At 43.3% G+C, this 12144-nt stretch overlaps 1 protein-coding gene across 8 annotated transcripts in view; it reads left to right on the plus strand.

Annotated features, from left to right (window-relative positions):
* The window catches only part of LOC117251217 (FERM and PDZ domain-containing protein 4), a 47285-nt gene extending 36717 nt beyond the window's left edge, over nt 1-10568 (plus strand). For 7 of the 8 annotated variants that reach the window (XM_078174529.1, XM_033617293.2, XM_078174530.1 and 4 more), the window contains 11 exons: nt 847-954; nt 1355-1486; nt 2050-2169; nt 3056-3192; nt 3504-3630; nt 3903-3992; nt 4108-4290; nt 4458-4581; nt 4667-5644; nt 6158-7366; nt 8790-10568. In XM_078174529.1, coding sequence (XP_078030655.1) covers nt 847-954; nt 1355-1486; nt 2050-2169; nt 3056-3192; nt 3504-3630; nt 3903-3992; nt 4108-4290; nt 4458-4581; nt 4667-5644; nt 6158-7366; nt 8790-10030 — 4449 coding nt within the window. In that variant the 3' untranslated portion in view covers nt 10031-10568. Of the gene's footprint in view, nt 1-846; nt 955-1354; nt 1487-2049; nt 2170-3055; nt 3193-3503; nt 3631-3902; nt 3993-4107; nt 4291-4457; nt 4582-4666; nt 5645-6157; nt 7367-8784 lie in introns of all 8 variants that reach the window. The other variant, XM_078174533.1, reaches the window with a different exon arrangement.
* Nucleotides 10569-12144: the final 1576 nt, after the last annotated feature.

Below are 12144 nucleotides of genomic sequence, written 5' to 3' on the forward strand. Positions count from 1 at the left end.
AACACAGTGATGGAAGATATGGTAAAGAAGCGTTAACCACAACTTGACAACAGTGTTAGCCCTGCCTGTAGTACTGATTCCCCCTGCGGCGTTCAATGGGTCGATCGCTTTTTCAACTCAAATAGTGCTGTTTCATGTCACCATGCCAGACCAATCTGTCAATTCGGTGGAGTGAGCGAATTCAAAGGTCTGTATCGAGGCAAGTCTCATACAGTACTGTATCTGAATACAAGGCTGCAATCAGGAGATTATCTTAGCATTTAAACCTAGAAGCAGGGGAAACAGCTTGCCTGGATCTGTCCAACGGTAAAACAAAAATCAGCCTAAGAGCACCTTTTAAAGCTCACTAACTATATGATTAATTAAACCTGTACATAAGTGTATAAAAAAGACACATTGTGGTTTAACAGGGGGACATGTGCCTAACTATTTCTTGTCTGGATGTATTAACTTCCCTGAGATATGATGTGTCAATTAGTGAGCATTAAAGGTGCAGGTAGGCGTATTCTGTCACACACAGAGCTCTGCTACAAGTTCCTATGCTGAGATAAGCTCAGTGTCTCCTGGTCGTTGCTTCATTATTACCATACAGATAAAAGGGTGTATCAGTCCTCTCATTCCAGCACGAAAGCAAATAAGTGTATTTCTCCAAAATGTGGAAACTCGTTCTTTCATTTCCCTCAGAGTTACTTCCATATTGAGTTCTTGAATGTGCAATAATTTTCTCCCAGGGGTCTTCCAATTACAGAATCCCCCCCCCCACAAACTTTAACTACAGTGTATAAACATCTTACAATTTAAAAAAAGCAAGAGTTGTTAATCAAAAGATTCTTATTCCATCCTCAGGAAACAGTGAAGGACAACTCCCTTCTCTTTATGCCAAATGTTCTGAAGGTGTACCTGGAGAACGGGCAAACTAAATCATTTAAATTTGACAGCAGCACATCCATTAAGGTAGGTGCCGGAAAGAACCTCGCTTCACTATGAAATTCAGTAGCGTTATCTGAAGTGATGCTCAGTTTAAATGTTGAATGTTATTCACAGTTGCACCGCGCATTATGAAGTGCAAAGTCCTCTCTTCATTATGGCCTCCGGGACCTCATCTGAACTAAAATAATGATTCAAACAAAAAGCATTTTGAACCTAATACTACTGTAGCAGGGAGTTTTTGGTCAGCAATTCACATTTCCTTTTTTTTCCCTGTTCCAGTTGATGCTGTATGTTCAGTTCGTGTTTTTGCGTGTGTTGAGCAGTGAAAATGATTTATGGGTTTGGCACTGAGCTGTGCATGAGCAGGCTGCTGAATCTGCACGGTTCTCATTTTGTATTAACTATGACTTTGTCTGTGTGAAAGGACGTCATCTTGACCCTGCAAGAGAAGCTATCCATTAAGAGCATCGAGCACTTCTCTCTGATGCTGGAGCAAAGAGCTGAGGGGTCTGCCAGCAAACTCATGCTCCTGCATGAGCAGGAGATGCTAACTCAGGTAACACGGCTCTCTTTGGCGCTACTTAATAGGAGAAAGGAAATTAAATTAGTTTGAAAATGTCTAAAGAAATAGTTCGACATTTTGGGAAACATACTGATTCAAGGTTAAAGAAGATCAATACATCTCTAATAGTCCATCAAAAAAACCACTAGCTCTTGTAGTTACATTTTGGTTTGTATATAAACTAAAAGGAAGAGATAAAGCATATTAATCAGTGATTCTTAGAGGGGCTAGTAGGTGGATTTCTTTACCTTTGGATGGAGCCAGGCCAACTGTTTACCCGTTTCCAGTCTTTAAGAGTCTCCTGGCTCCAGCTATGTCTGTAACATACAGATAGAGAGTGGAATCGATCATCCCATCTAACTCTAGGCAAGAAACCGAATAAGCTTATGTCCCTGAATGTCTAACTATTCCTTGAATCCCTGTCCAAATTGTGTATTAATCCTGACTGACTCCATGATGTTAGTGAATGTCAAATGTTGCATAATGCACTGTTCCTATTTGCAGACGCAAACACTTCACTAATGGGACCCTCGTTATCCTCTGACTTTGTGCTCTAGGTGACACAGAGGCCAGGGTCACACAAGATGAAGTGCTTTTTCCGCATCACGTTTGTCCCAAAGGATCCCGTGGACCTGCTTAGGAGAGACGCAGTAGCATTTGAGTACCTCTATGTTCAGGTGATTATCAGAAGGTACCGATAACACTTGAAGGGACGGTTTATCCCCAGATCAAAAAACATATTTTATCTCTTACCTGTAGTGCTGTTTATCAGTCTAGATTGCTTTGGTGCGAGTTACAGAGTGTTGGAGATATCGGCTGTATAGATGTCTGCCTTCTCTTTGAACTGAACTAGATGGTGCTCGGCTTGTGGTGCCAAAAAAAATACATTTGAAAAACTCAACAGCAATGTCTCTTTCCAGGAATCATGACCCGCTTACTCAAGATAATCCACAGACCTTGTTTTGAGCAGCACAAGATGTAAACATTAATGGCGTCCTCCTCAGATGAGCTGTAACATTAGCTAGCTCAGTGAGGCTAGGTGCTAGCAGTAGATGCACGCCTCCTTCTATGCAGTAATACAATTGGTGGATGTAGTTTGGTAGAAAGGAAATAGTTCCTTCTGGAAAGAGACATTGCTGTTAAGCTTTTCAAATGTATATTTTTGGCACTTTGAGCACTACAAGCTGAGTGCCATTGAGTTGCATTATATTCGAGAGAAGGCAGACATTTTTGCAGCTGATATCTCCAACACGTGGCAGCTCACACAAAAACAATCTGGAGTAATAAGTAGCACTACAAGTAAGAGGAAGACTATGTATTTTTGTTTCTGGGATGAACTGTCCCTTTAACATATGCAGTTTTATTTATGGTGAAAGTTTAAAGAATCACAGTATGCTAATCTGAAAACATCTCAGACCTAGGGCCTATTTGAGACTTTAGTCTGTGTTAATGGCCTCAGTTAACACATGGTAGCAGTAGGTGTGTTGTTGTCTTGCATTTCGTGATAAGAAGTGCAACTGAAGTGTAACCTCCTCCTGTGCCCTCCCTCTCCAACTCCTCCAGAGCTGTAATGATGTGGTATTGGAGAGATTTGGGTCAGAGCTGAAATACGACACGGCGCTTCATCTGGCTGCCCTGCAAATGTATATTCTAACCATCAATACCAAGCAGTCCCAGAAAGTTTCCCTCAAGTATATTGAGTAAGTAAGATTGGATTTCACACTGCGCCATGCAGGCTGAAATCTAACTGTGAAGTTATTTGTTGTTTTATTAATAAGTCCAGAATGCTCTCAAACAATAAAACAATAATGATCTCGCTAGCATTGTTCTACTGCAGTAACAGAAGATACATCCCTGCTGGTTAGTTAATGATTCTGATTGTGCCCTGTCAGTTAATCAATGTACCACCTCTGGGTGAAGTATATCGATCACCGCTCAAGAGTGATGACTTGACTGTTTGTCATAGTGATCGAGTGACCGTCTCTAATCTTTATGAATTGTGGCTCCGCAGGAAGGAGTGGGGTCTGGCGTTGTTCCTGCCTCCTGCGGTGCTGTCTAGCATGAAAGAGAAGAACATCAAAAAAGCTCTCACTCACATCCTCAAAACCAACCAGAACCTGGTGCCGCCTGGAAAAAAGGTAGAGTGAGCCACCTTTTTTCCTTTGCCTCTTTTCATCTCTCTGTCTCTCTTTGCCTTTCACTAAATCTGAAAAGACTCCTTACCACCACCTAGTGGAGAAGTTGGTGAAGTAATCCAAAATAATGATGCTGGGTGGTGGCTGCTTTAATGGATAATGTTGCACTCTTTTTATAAGACTCAGTTGAACATTACATTCTGTTGTTAATACCTTTATTTAAATAGTTCCATCGTATATTTCATCCTATGTGTCTTTTTCCCTCCCCGTTCCAGCTGACTGCCCTGCAGGCAAAGGTCCATTATCTGAAGTATCTCAGTGATTTGAGGCTGTATGGAGGACGGGTGTTTAAATCCACACTAATTGTGAGTCAAACCATCTCTCACATTAAATGCAGCCAGTGTGTGACACAAGAACATAACGTTTCACACAGTGTTCATTTGCATGCAGAAAGTTTTATTTCTCTCTTCCCTTTTACAGCAAGGCGAGAAGCACACGGAAGTGACATTGCTGGTGGGGCCCAAATATGGCATCAGCCATGTGATTAACACCAAAACAAACCTGGTTGCACTTCTGGCCGATTTTAGCCACGTCAACCGCATTGAGATGTACACAGAAGATGAGAACAGGGTTAGAGTGGAACTACACGTTCTGGACGTAAAGGTTAACAAACCCTCAGATTTTTACAAAATAAAGGCATCTGTTGACTTTCTATAATTTTCCCCAAATAACAGAAAGTCTGCTACGCAGTCATTTTAACTTCGTTCTGCAGCCCTGCTTTCCCATTTATTTCGTGCTCATTGTCATTTGCTTATCTGCCTCTTTCACAGCCCATCACTCTCTTAATGGAGTCTGTTGATGCAATGAATCTGGCCTGTTTGACTGCTGGCTACTACAGATTACTGGTGGACTCTCGGCGCTCCATCTTCAACGTGGCCAAAAACACAGAAACAAGTATGTCCGGAATGATCACAAGATGACTCATCAGAATGTGCTGTGTTTAAATAAACCACTTTCATCTTTTGGTTCCTCTTTGCAGGCCATGCAGCAAGAGTGAAGCAGACCTACCAGGCCATCGAGTGTACATACAGCACACCCCATAAAGGATATGAAGACAGAAACAACCAGAGGTGCAGCCAAGAGTATTCTGACCAGGAATGCGAATACCTCGACCATGGGAGATTGGAAGGCCAGCCAGTCTACATAACCGAGATCCACCAGCCCCAGCACACAATGCACATGTCAGAGAGAGCAGAGTGCTGCAGAATCCCTTGCACCCAAACTTACCTCAACCTCCCCAGGCCCAAACCCCAAGACTCCTCCAGGAGTGCAAAGGTCTCCTTCATATTTGGAGATCCTCCCTTAGACAGTGTAAACCCCCAAAATCTGGGCTACCAGAGACTGATGGACGAGGGCCCAGAGATTCTAGACAATCACAGCCACATGTATAGGCGTCTCGAAGAAGACTATAAGATGATGGATGCCATAGAGGACGGGGACGAGTATCCGTACTCCACCAAAATTTTCGGTCCTGGTGAATGCATCGAGGAGCCGCTGCTGCACGATATTTGCTACGCAGAGACAACAGATGACGCAGAGGACGAGGACGACATCAGCTGTGAGGAGGACATGGTGATGAGTGACATTGACAAGCCCATGTTACTCTCACTCTCAGGGTCCAGCGATGACATCATCGACTTGACCTCCCTCCCTCCCCCGCCGGAGGGTAACGACGAGGAGGACAATGACGTACTGCTGCACTCTCTTAACCTGGCCATCGCTGCTCCTCCTCCCGGCTTCAGGGACAGCTCAGACGAGGACGAGCAGCAAGGGGCTGGGACTCGGGCCCAGGGGGCTTGCAATGATATCCCAGTGTCTCTCATAGATTCAGTGCCCACCCTCGGCGCGGAGGGCCATGGGGAGCCTCTAAACGATGCAGTGGTGTCCACCTTACAGGCACTCGAGGCCCTCGCTGCATCTGAGGAACAGAGTCCAGCGCAGTCAGAGAGTAGCACAGGTTCTCCTTACACTATTGTAACATTCATTCATTAACACCACACATGTTCCAGCCATTCACTTTTGATTTGTTGTTGTTGATTTTTTTTCAATAAAGCCCATTTTGTTCTATGTTTCCATTTGTGTGAGTATTTTTTCATTCATTTCAGCATATGTGTTCATTACATTCAGTTTGGCGAGATTTGTTGTTGTTTTGTGGATCATTTTGTTTGTTTTCACGATTGCACACTGCAAAATGTCAAATGTTGCTTATATAGACAAAAATAATTATTAATAGTTATCCATATTATGCTAATTTTAAGTCTTTGAAAGTTTATCAATATTTTATAAAAGCCCTAATTTTCATTATCGTCTGTGTTTTTCTTCAGTAATCATTCACTCGTTTTCTCCCCTACACACTGCATTACATTCTCATTACCATGAACTATATTTGACTCATTACCTCACCTGTGATATTACTCATGTGCCTCAGATGAAGTTGTTAATGAAGTGTTTGTCTTTCTGTGGCACACAGGTGTAGAAATATCACGAGCATTTAGTCCTGAGTCCTCAGATTCTGGCAACGAGACAAATTCCTCTGAGATGACAGAGAGCTCCGAGCTGGCCACTGCTCAAAGACACTCAGAGAGCCACCTGAGGATGCACGCAACCATGACAGAAGGGTACCACACTGTGAACGAGGAAAAGACAGAGGCCAGTACGTCTACTGATGGCGGCGCGGGAGCTATGCAGTACAACCCCCAGGAGCATCAGGATGAGGAGGCAAAGTCATCTGCTGTCGCCTCCTCCCAGATTTTTCACTCAGATGGCGGTGAGATGGAGCCAGAGACAATGGAAATTAAATCAGTCAGTGAATACTTCACTAAGATGCACATAGGCTCGGTAATGAGCAGGCAGAGAGGGAAACAGAGGGAGGCAGAGAGCAGAATCCAGGGAGAGACCTGTGAATCCTCTGACAGATCTCACATGACTTCTCACGACCCAGCTAGAGAGGAGCCCCCTCATCTTGTTGGGAAGTATAACGCTTTCACTGTGAGAGATTCCTACTACATGAATCAACTTGATCTGGGGCGAACTCACTTTAAAGATAGGCATCAAAAATGGCAGCAGAGAGTGCCCGCAAACAAAATGGCAGAAAATCTCTCTCCAGAATGTGTGAATGACTCACAGGCTTCCCACGCAGACAGGTTGACAGTCAAGGGAGAGAAACAGGACTCAGATGAAAGGAGTCAACAGTTAAATGCCCATCTCCAATCTCCATCCAAAGGGTCCGTCCTTGCAGAAGGAGATGGCGCTTCACAGGACAATGAGCAGCAGCAAATTAAGATTCCGCCATCAGAGCAAGACGTCACAAGGTTATACGAATGCCACGTGAGCAAGCGCATGTCATCGATACAGAGTGAAGGCGTTCATTCTCTGCAGAGCTCACAGTGTTCCTCTATAGATGCCGGTTGTAGCACAGGCAGCAGCAGCTGCGTCACTCCCATGGATTCTCCCCTTTGTGCCACAGACAATATGCATGTACTGTCAGAGTCCTCGCTCAAGGGGCTGAGTTATGTTACTGCCGAGGAGAAAGCTTATGGGCCCCAAGGTCAGGGGAGGGTTGGCCATCCCATGGACCCCACCCTGCTGAGGAAGATCCATGCAGCTACTAGTGCCGAACCCGGGTTCGGGATTACCCGGGATGGCAGTCACCGAATGCCCAAGATAAAAGAAACCACAGGTAAAACCAAACAGAAAGGTGCTCTCTCTTATCTGTGTCTGTGTGAGAGCATGAAACAAAGTCAAACATTGCAGGCAAATAAGGTTAAGAATATATTTTAAATGGTCGGTTCATTTTCTCACTTACTTGTGGTACTTAGTCATCAATATGTCTTACTTGAAATCATGAGTCTACAGTCATGCTATTGTACCAGCTCTGTGAGGCTGTACTTTGGCACAGCAGTGCTTTAGACTCAATACCAATGCCGACGCTAATATTCTGAGGTTAAGCCATAGGTTGTATAAAAAGATGGACAACACATCTCCACTTACTCCCACTGTACAAAAATGTAGCCAAACCCAGTTATAGCCGCTGACATTGTGCTGGTGATGTCATTTGGAGCCAGAGTGTGCACAATAACAATCCCGACTGCACTGAGTTCCCACCCATACATCCATCCGACCAACTGATTGCGAGCACACTGACTGGCACAATTAAAACCAGTGTTAAAAAAACAAACACATGAACATACATCAGCGTGATGTAAGGCCCATGTCTCATCCACTGACATGGAGGGGACGGGGTTTATGACCTATACTGCAGCCAGCCACCAGGGGGGAATCAAGATGTTTTGGCTTCACTTTAAGGGAGCTGTCATGTCCACCATCATTTTTACAGTCTATGGGTTAAGCAGGTGTAATTATTAACATGTTGACCATTCAACTTTAGCATGTAAAATATATTTATACTTTGTTGAGCACCACTACTTTTAAATCCATTCCTGCCCTTATTTTAGGAGATTTCTCAAACCTGCTTTGTGGAAGTTTTGTTTTGAGAGTAATTTCATAAATGCTGTTGATGCATGTCTATGATGTATGCCTGCGGGTGAGCTTGCCACATCGCTCTTTCAAGTCCTCCCGTGCAAACATTTTGCCTTTAATCGCTCCTCTGCTACGGCTCCCATCACTCCTTAGCTCTGTCGCTATGGTCTCTTCCCCCATTCTTGCCCCATTTAGCCCTGACTGGTTGATGTAAAATGCATCGTTTCCACTGCGCCATCAAGGGAAAGTTGCCACAGACACCACAACTCCAGTATACTGCGTAATACAGAGAGCTTCTCCTGGCAGTAATAGGCTTAATTAGCATTGTGTGAACTCATTTGGCAAGGGCTTGAATGTAACAGACTTTCATTTATGTCTAAAAGTCCTGCAGCTTTGTGTCACTTTTGTTTTTTGTCCATCTATTTGACCCATTAGGAATCCAGAGATATTTTTAATAAGAATGAAAAATCAGGCAAAGATGCATATCGTCAGTGCAGTATATACAGTGCATTTAAGTACAATATAAGTGTTGTTACTTACAAATGTGAAACCACTGAGATGAATATGTAGTGTTGGAGAGATGCTTAACAGTTCTCTTTGTTTTCCTACTACCCCTAGTGTAGCTTGCACACAGCTGAAGAAGGTTGGGGAAGAGTCATCTTTAGCTCTCTGTAATGAGACCAGTACCACCACCACAACCACGTCACCATCATCATTAAGAAGTAGCACAGAGCCCAGCGGGCTAACACAGGCCAGACCCGAGCCCGACCCACATGCCCTGGCTTTCCCCTCAAGCGGATCTTCATGTGACCCTAAAACAAGCAGCCTCAGGAAGCCACGCAGGGATCGGATGCTCAGGAGGAGCTGGAGCACCATAATGCCAGGTTCCAGGAGCTTAGAAGCACTGTTAGAGAAGACCAAAGCCACACTTACAAGGAAGAGTGGTGGTCAGAATTTCCAGTCTCAAGATCCCCTTAAAGTGCAGAGGATATTCTCTGCCAAAACCCTGCCCAAGAGTTTGTCCCAGGGTTCAGTCGCCTCTCATTCATCTGATGGAAGGCTGCAAAAAGGAGCCGCCTTGTTGCTGCCAGAGTCAACAGCACCAAGACCGGATGTGGGTACGTGGAGGTGTCGTGGGCCGTTCAGTCACTGCTTTCTGCGGAGAAAGAAAAATGCTGATGGTGTTGAGGAAGATAGAGAGTTGCCCTCACGTGCTCTGTTCTCTATCAGCTCGGTTTCTTTCAGTCGCGGGGAAAACACAGTCTTGAAAGCTGCTCATAAATCTGAGCAGAGCAACACGGCTGCAGCTACGAATGACATGAGCCTCAAAGCGAGGCTAGCTCGTGTAAATTCAATGAAGGGAAAAACCTACAGCCTTCATACAGGGTTCGCACTTGCACGCAAGGATGCCTTAGAGATGGTCGGCGTGTTGCGTTCCAGCGTCGGCCACTTGTCCAGAGGTGAGAATCGTGAGGTCAATGAGGCTGACATGGATACGTTCTCCCAGCTGCTTTTCATGCAGGCCAAAGTGCTGGGCAGGGCCTGCAGTCAGATGAGTGCAGAGTACAGCAGCCCAGAGGAGTTACTGCTCACTCTGACGCACAGCTTCCACACACTCTGCTGCCTGACGCAAGCCTGCATGTCACTCGTGGAAGGCCTGAGCACCGAGAGAGAGCGGCGCGAGGTGGTAGCCAAGGTGGATGAGGTCGTCATGAACTATGTGTGTCTGCTGAAAGCTGCGGAGGCAGCTTCAGGAAGCTCCCCCAGTGACCAAAGTGTGAATGCATTGACACATCACTCTGCCACCATGTCTGCTATTATAAACGCACTAACTCACTCACTGAAAACACTGCTCAACAAATAAACTGTTGTTATTTTGTCCTGATTATTGATTTTAAAGCCATACATAAGAGACATGGGTTTAACAACCAATGTGAACTGCTGTGAAAAAAAACTTGCCTTGTGTATACAATATTTTATTATGTAAAGTAAAAATAAAATATGAATCAATAAAGTTTTAAATAGATTATTAAGGCCTCTATAAGGAAGCATATGACCCTCCTCTGAAGTATATTATCTAATATTATATTATAGGGATTATTTTAATGATTTATTGGTTATATTAGAGGTTTAACATGTAGATTATTACAACCTTATTAGTACCTTGTTTATAAATTGTACGAATATATATTATGTTGGAGAAATGCATACACTATACTACACGCTCTAGACAAATCATTGCACAGGACAAGACGTGATCAAACAAGTAACTCATATGACTTTTTCATTTGCTGGTTTCACCTTAATTTAATGAATACTTTACACATGAACACTGAGTACTTTCCTGTTCTTTTTTGTCAGCATCATTAAAAAGATTAAAACTTTTAAAGATTCTTCTCAAATTATTTGTGTCTGTGTTTTAATAATCACAAATGTGGTTCTGTTTATGACCATCCTCTCATTTACTAGCCTACGAGATATATTGTTTATTTCATTTTGCTGTGGTATATGCAAATACGTGATCATTAATACTCTTTCCAGTTGATCTCTGAAGCATTAAAAACAGAATAACAGAAGGACTTTTTTAAATTTCACAAGTTTGCTCCTCAAATTGCATTATTCATACAGGAAAGTTGCTTGACCCATGTTTAGTTTTATAACTGTGTTTAATATTTCACGATTTCACCATTTACTCAAGCCTGAGTGGTGGTAATGCTTTTTGCATTAATGATGATGATGGCCCATTTCACTAAGGGGGCAGGAGAGAGTGTTTGCATACTGTTATGCGTGAGTAGTCAAGCACATGTTGCGTGATGCTCATGCATCTGAGAGCCTACACCCGTGCTAGCAGCTCTGTGAGGCTGTACTTTGAGCTAAATGCTAACATTAGTTTGCTAATGTGTTGCTGTTTAGCAGGTATTGTTTGCCATGTTCACCATCTTAGTTCAGTTTGTTAGCATGCTAACACTTATGCTACGCTAATGAGCACAGAACACAAACTACAGCTGAGGCTGATGGAAATGTCCAATGATGATCACCAAAGTTATTATTATTCATCAGTGCAATCCATCTTTTAGAGTGCTCCAGTGATGACGTTTTTGGAGGCCGGCGCGGAAGTTAGCATCGCTGTGGTTCCCTCATCAAAAAGCATTTTGGATTATTGCAGAAAATAAGCTCTGTGGCAAACAAACGTTTATGATATTCACACATTTTGTTCAGCAAGATAATCTCCACAAATGAACACCACTTTTATGATATGTGAAGGCTAAATGCAATCGCTATAAGTAAAAAGCTAACATTAGGCTATGCACAAACTACACTACTACATGACTTAACATCCCTACCCCAACGAGGCTGCAAAGTTGTGTTCAGTGTGATGATGTTTAGCCACTTTTTAGCAACACCATTTTTAAGACACAAAAGCTACAGAATTCACGAGGGTATTAACTGTTTTAAATCCTGCACAAAGGCTACAACTCATCACTACAGACATAATTTGTTCTTGATCTCAAGGAGGGAAAATTCCAGGAAAGCACACTCAAATTGCCTGTACTGTTGGCTATTGTGTACAGTTATGGTTACAGTTTAATGCTGATTGACTGATTGATTCCCACCATTTACTGAGCCATTGCAAAGTTGAGTGACTAGCACTGCACTGGTCAACTGGTGGCTACCGTAGCATTCTGAATAACAGAACGCAAACATTACTAATGACATACAGAATCATTGTGTGCAATAGTCCACCTTCCACCTTCCACCTTCTCTTTCCCTACCTCTGTTTCTCTCTCTGTGGCTATCAAACACACACACACACACACGAGGAAGGGAATGAACGCTGCTCACCTGATCCCCTCATCACTATGGGTGACATTAGATCCTAACTGGGGAAAAAAGTCCAGTAAATAGTAATAAGTAATAAGCCCATATAAATTTCAGTCATTTCAATTGCGTTATTTATTTGAAAAAGTATTTAGTTGC

This window comes from Epinephelus lanceolatus, chromosome 14 (genome assembly GCF_041903045.1).
Source record: "Epinephelus lanceolatus isolate andai-2023 chromosome 14, ASM4190304v1, whole genome shotgun sequence".
In the NCBI taxonomy this organism is placed as follows: Eukaryota; Metazoa; Chordata; class Actinopteri; order Perciformes; family Serranidae; genus Epinephelus; species Epinephelus lanceolatus.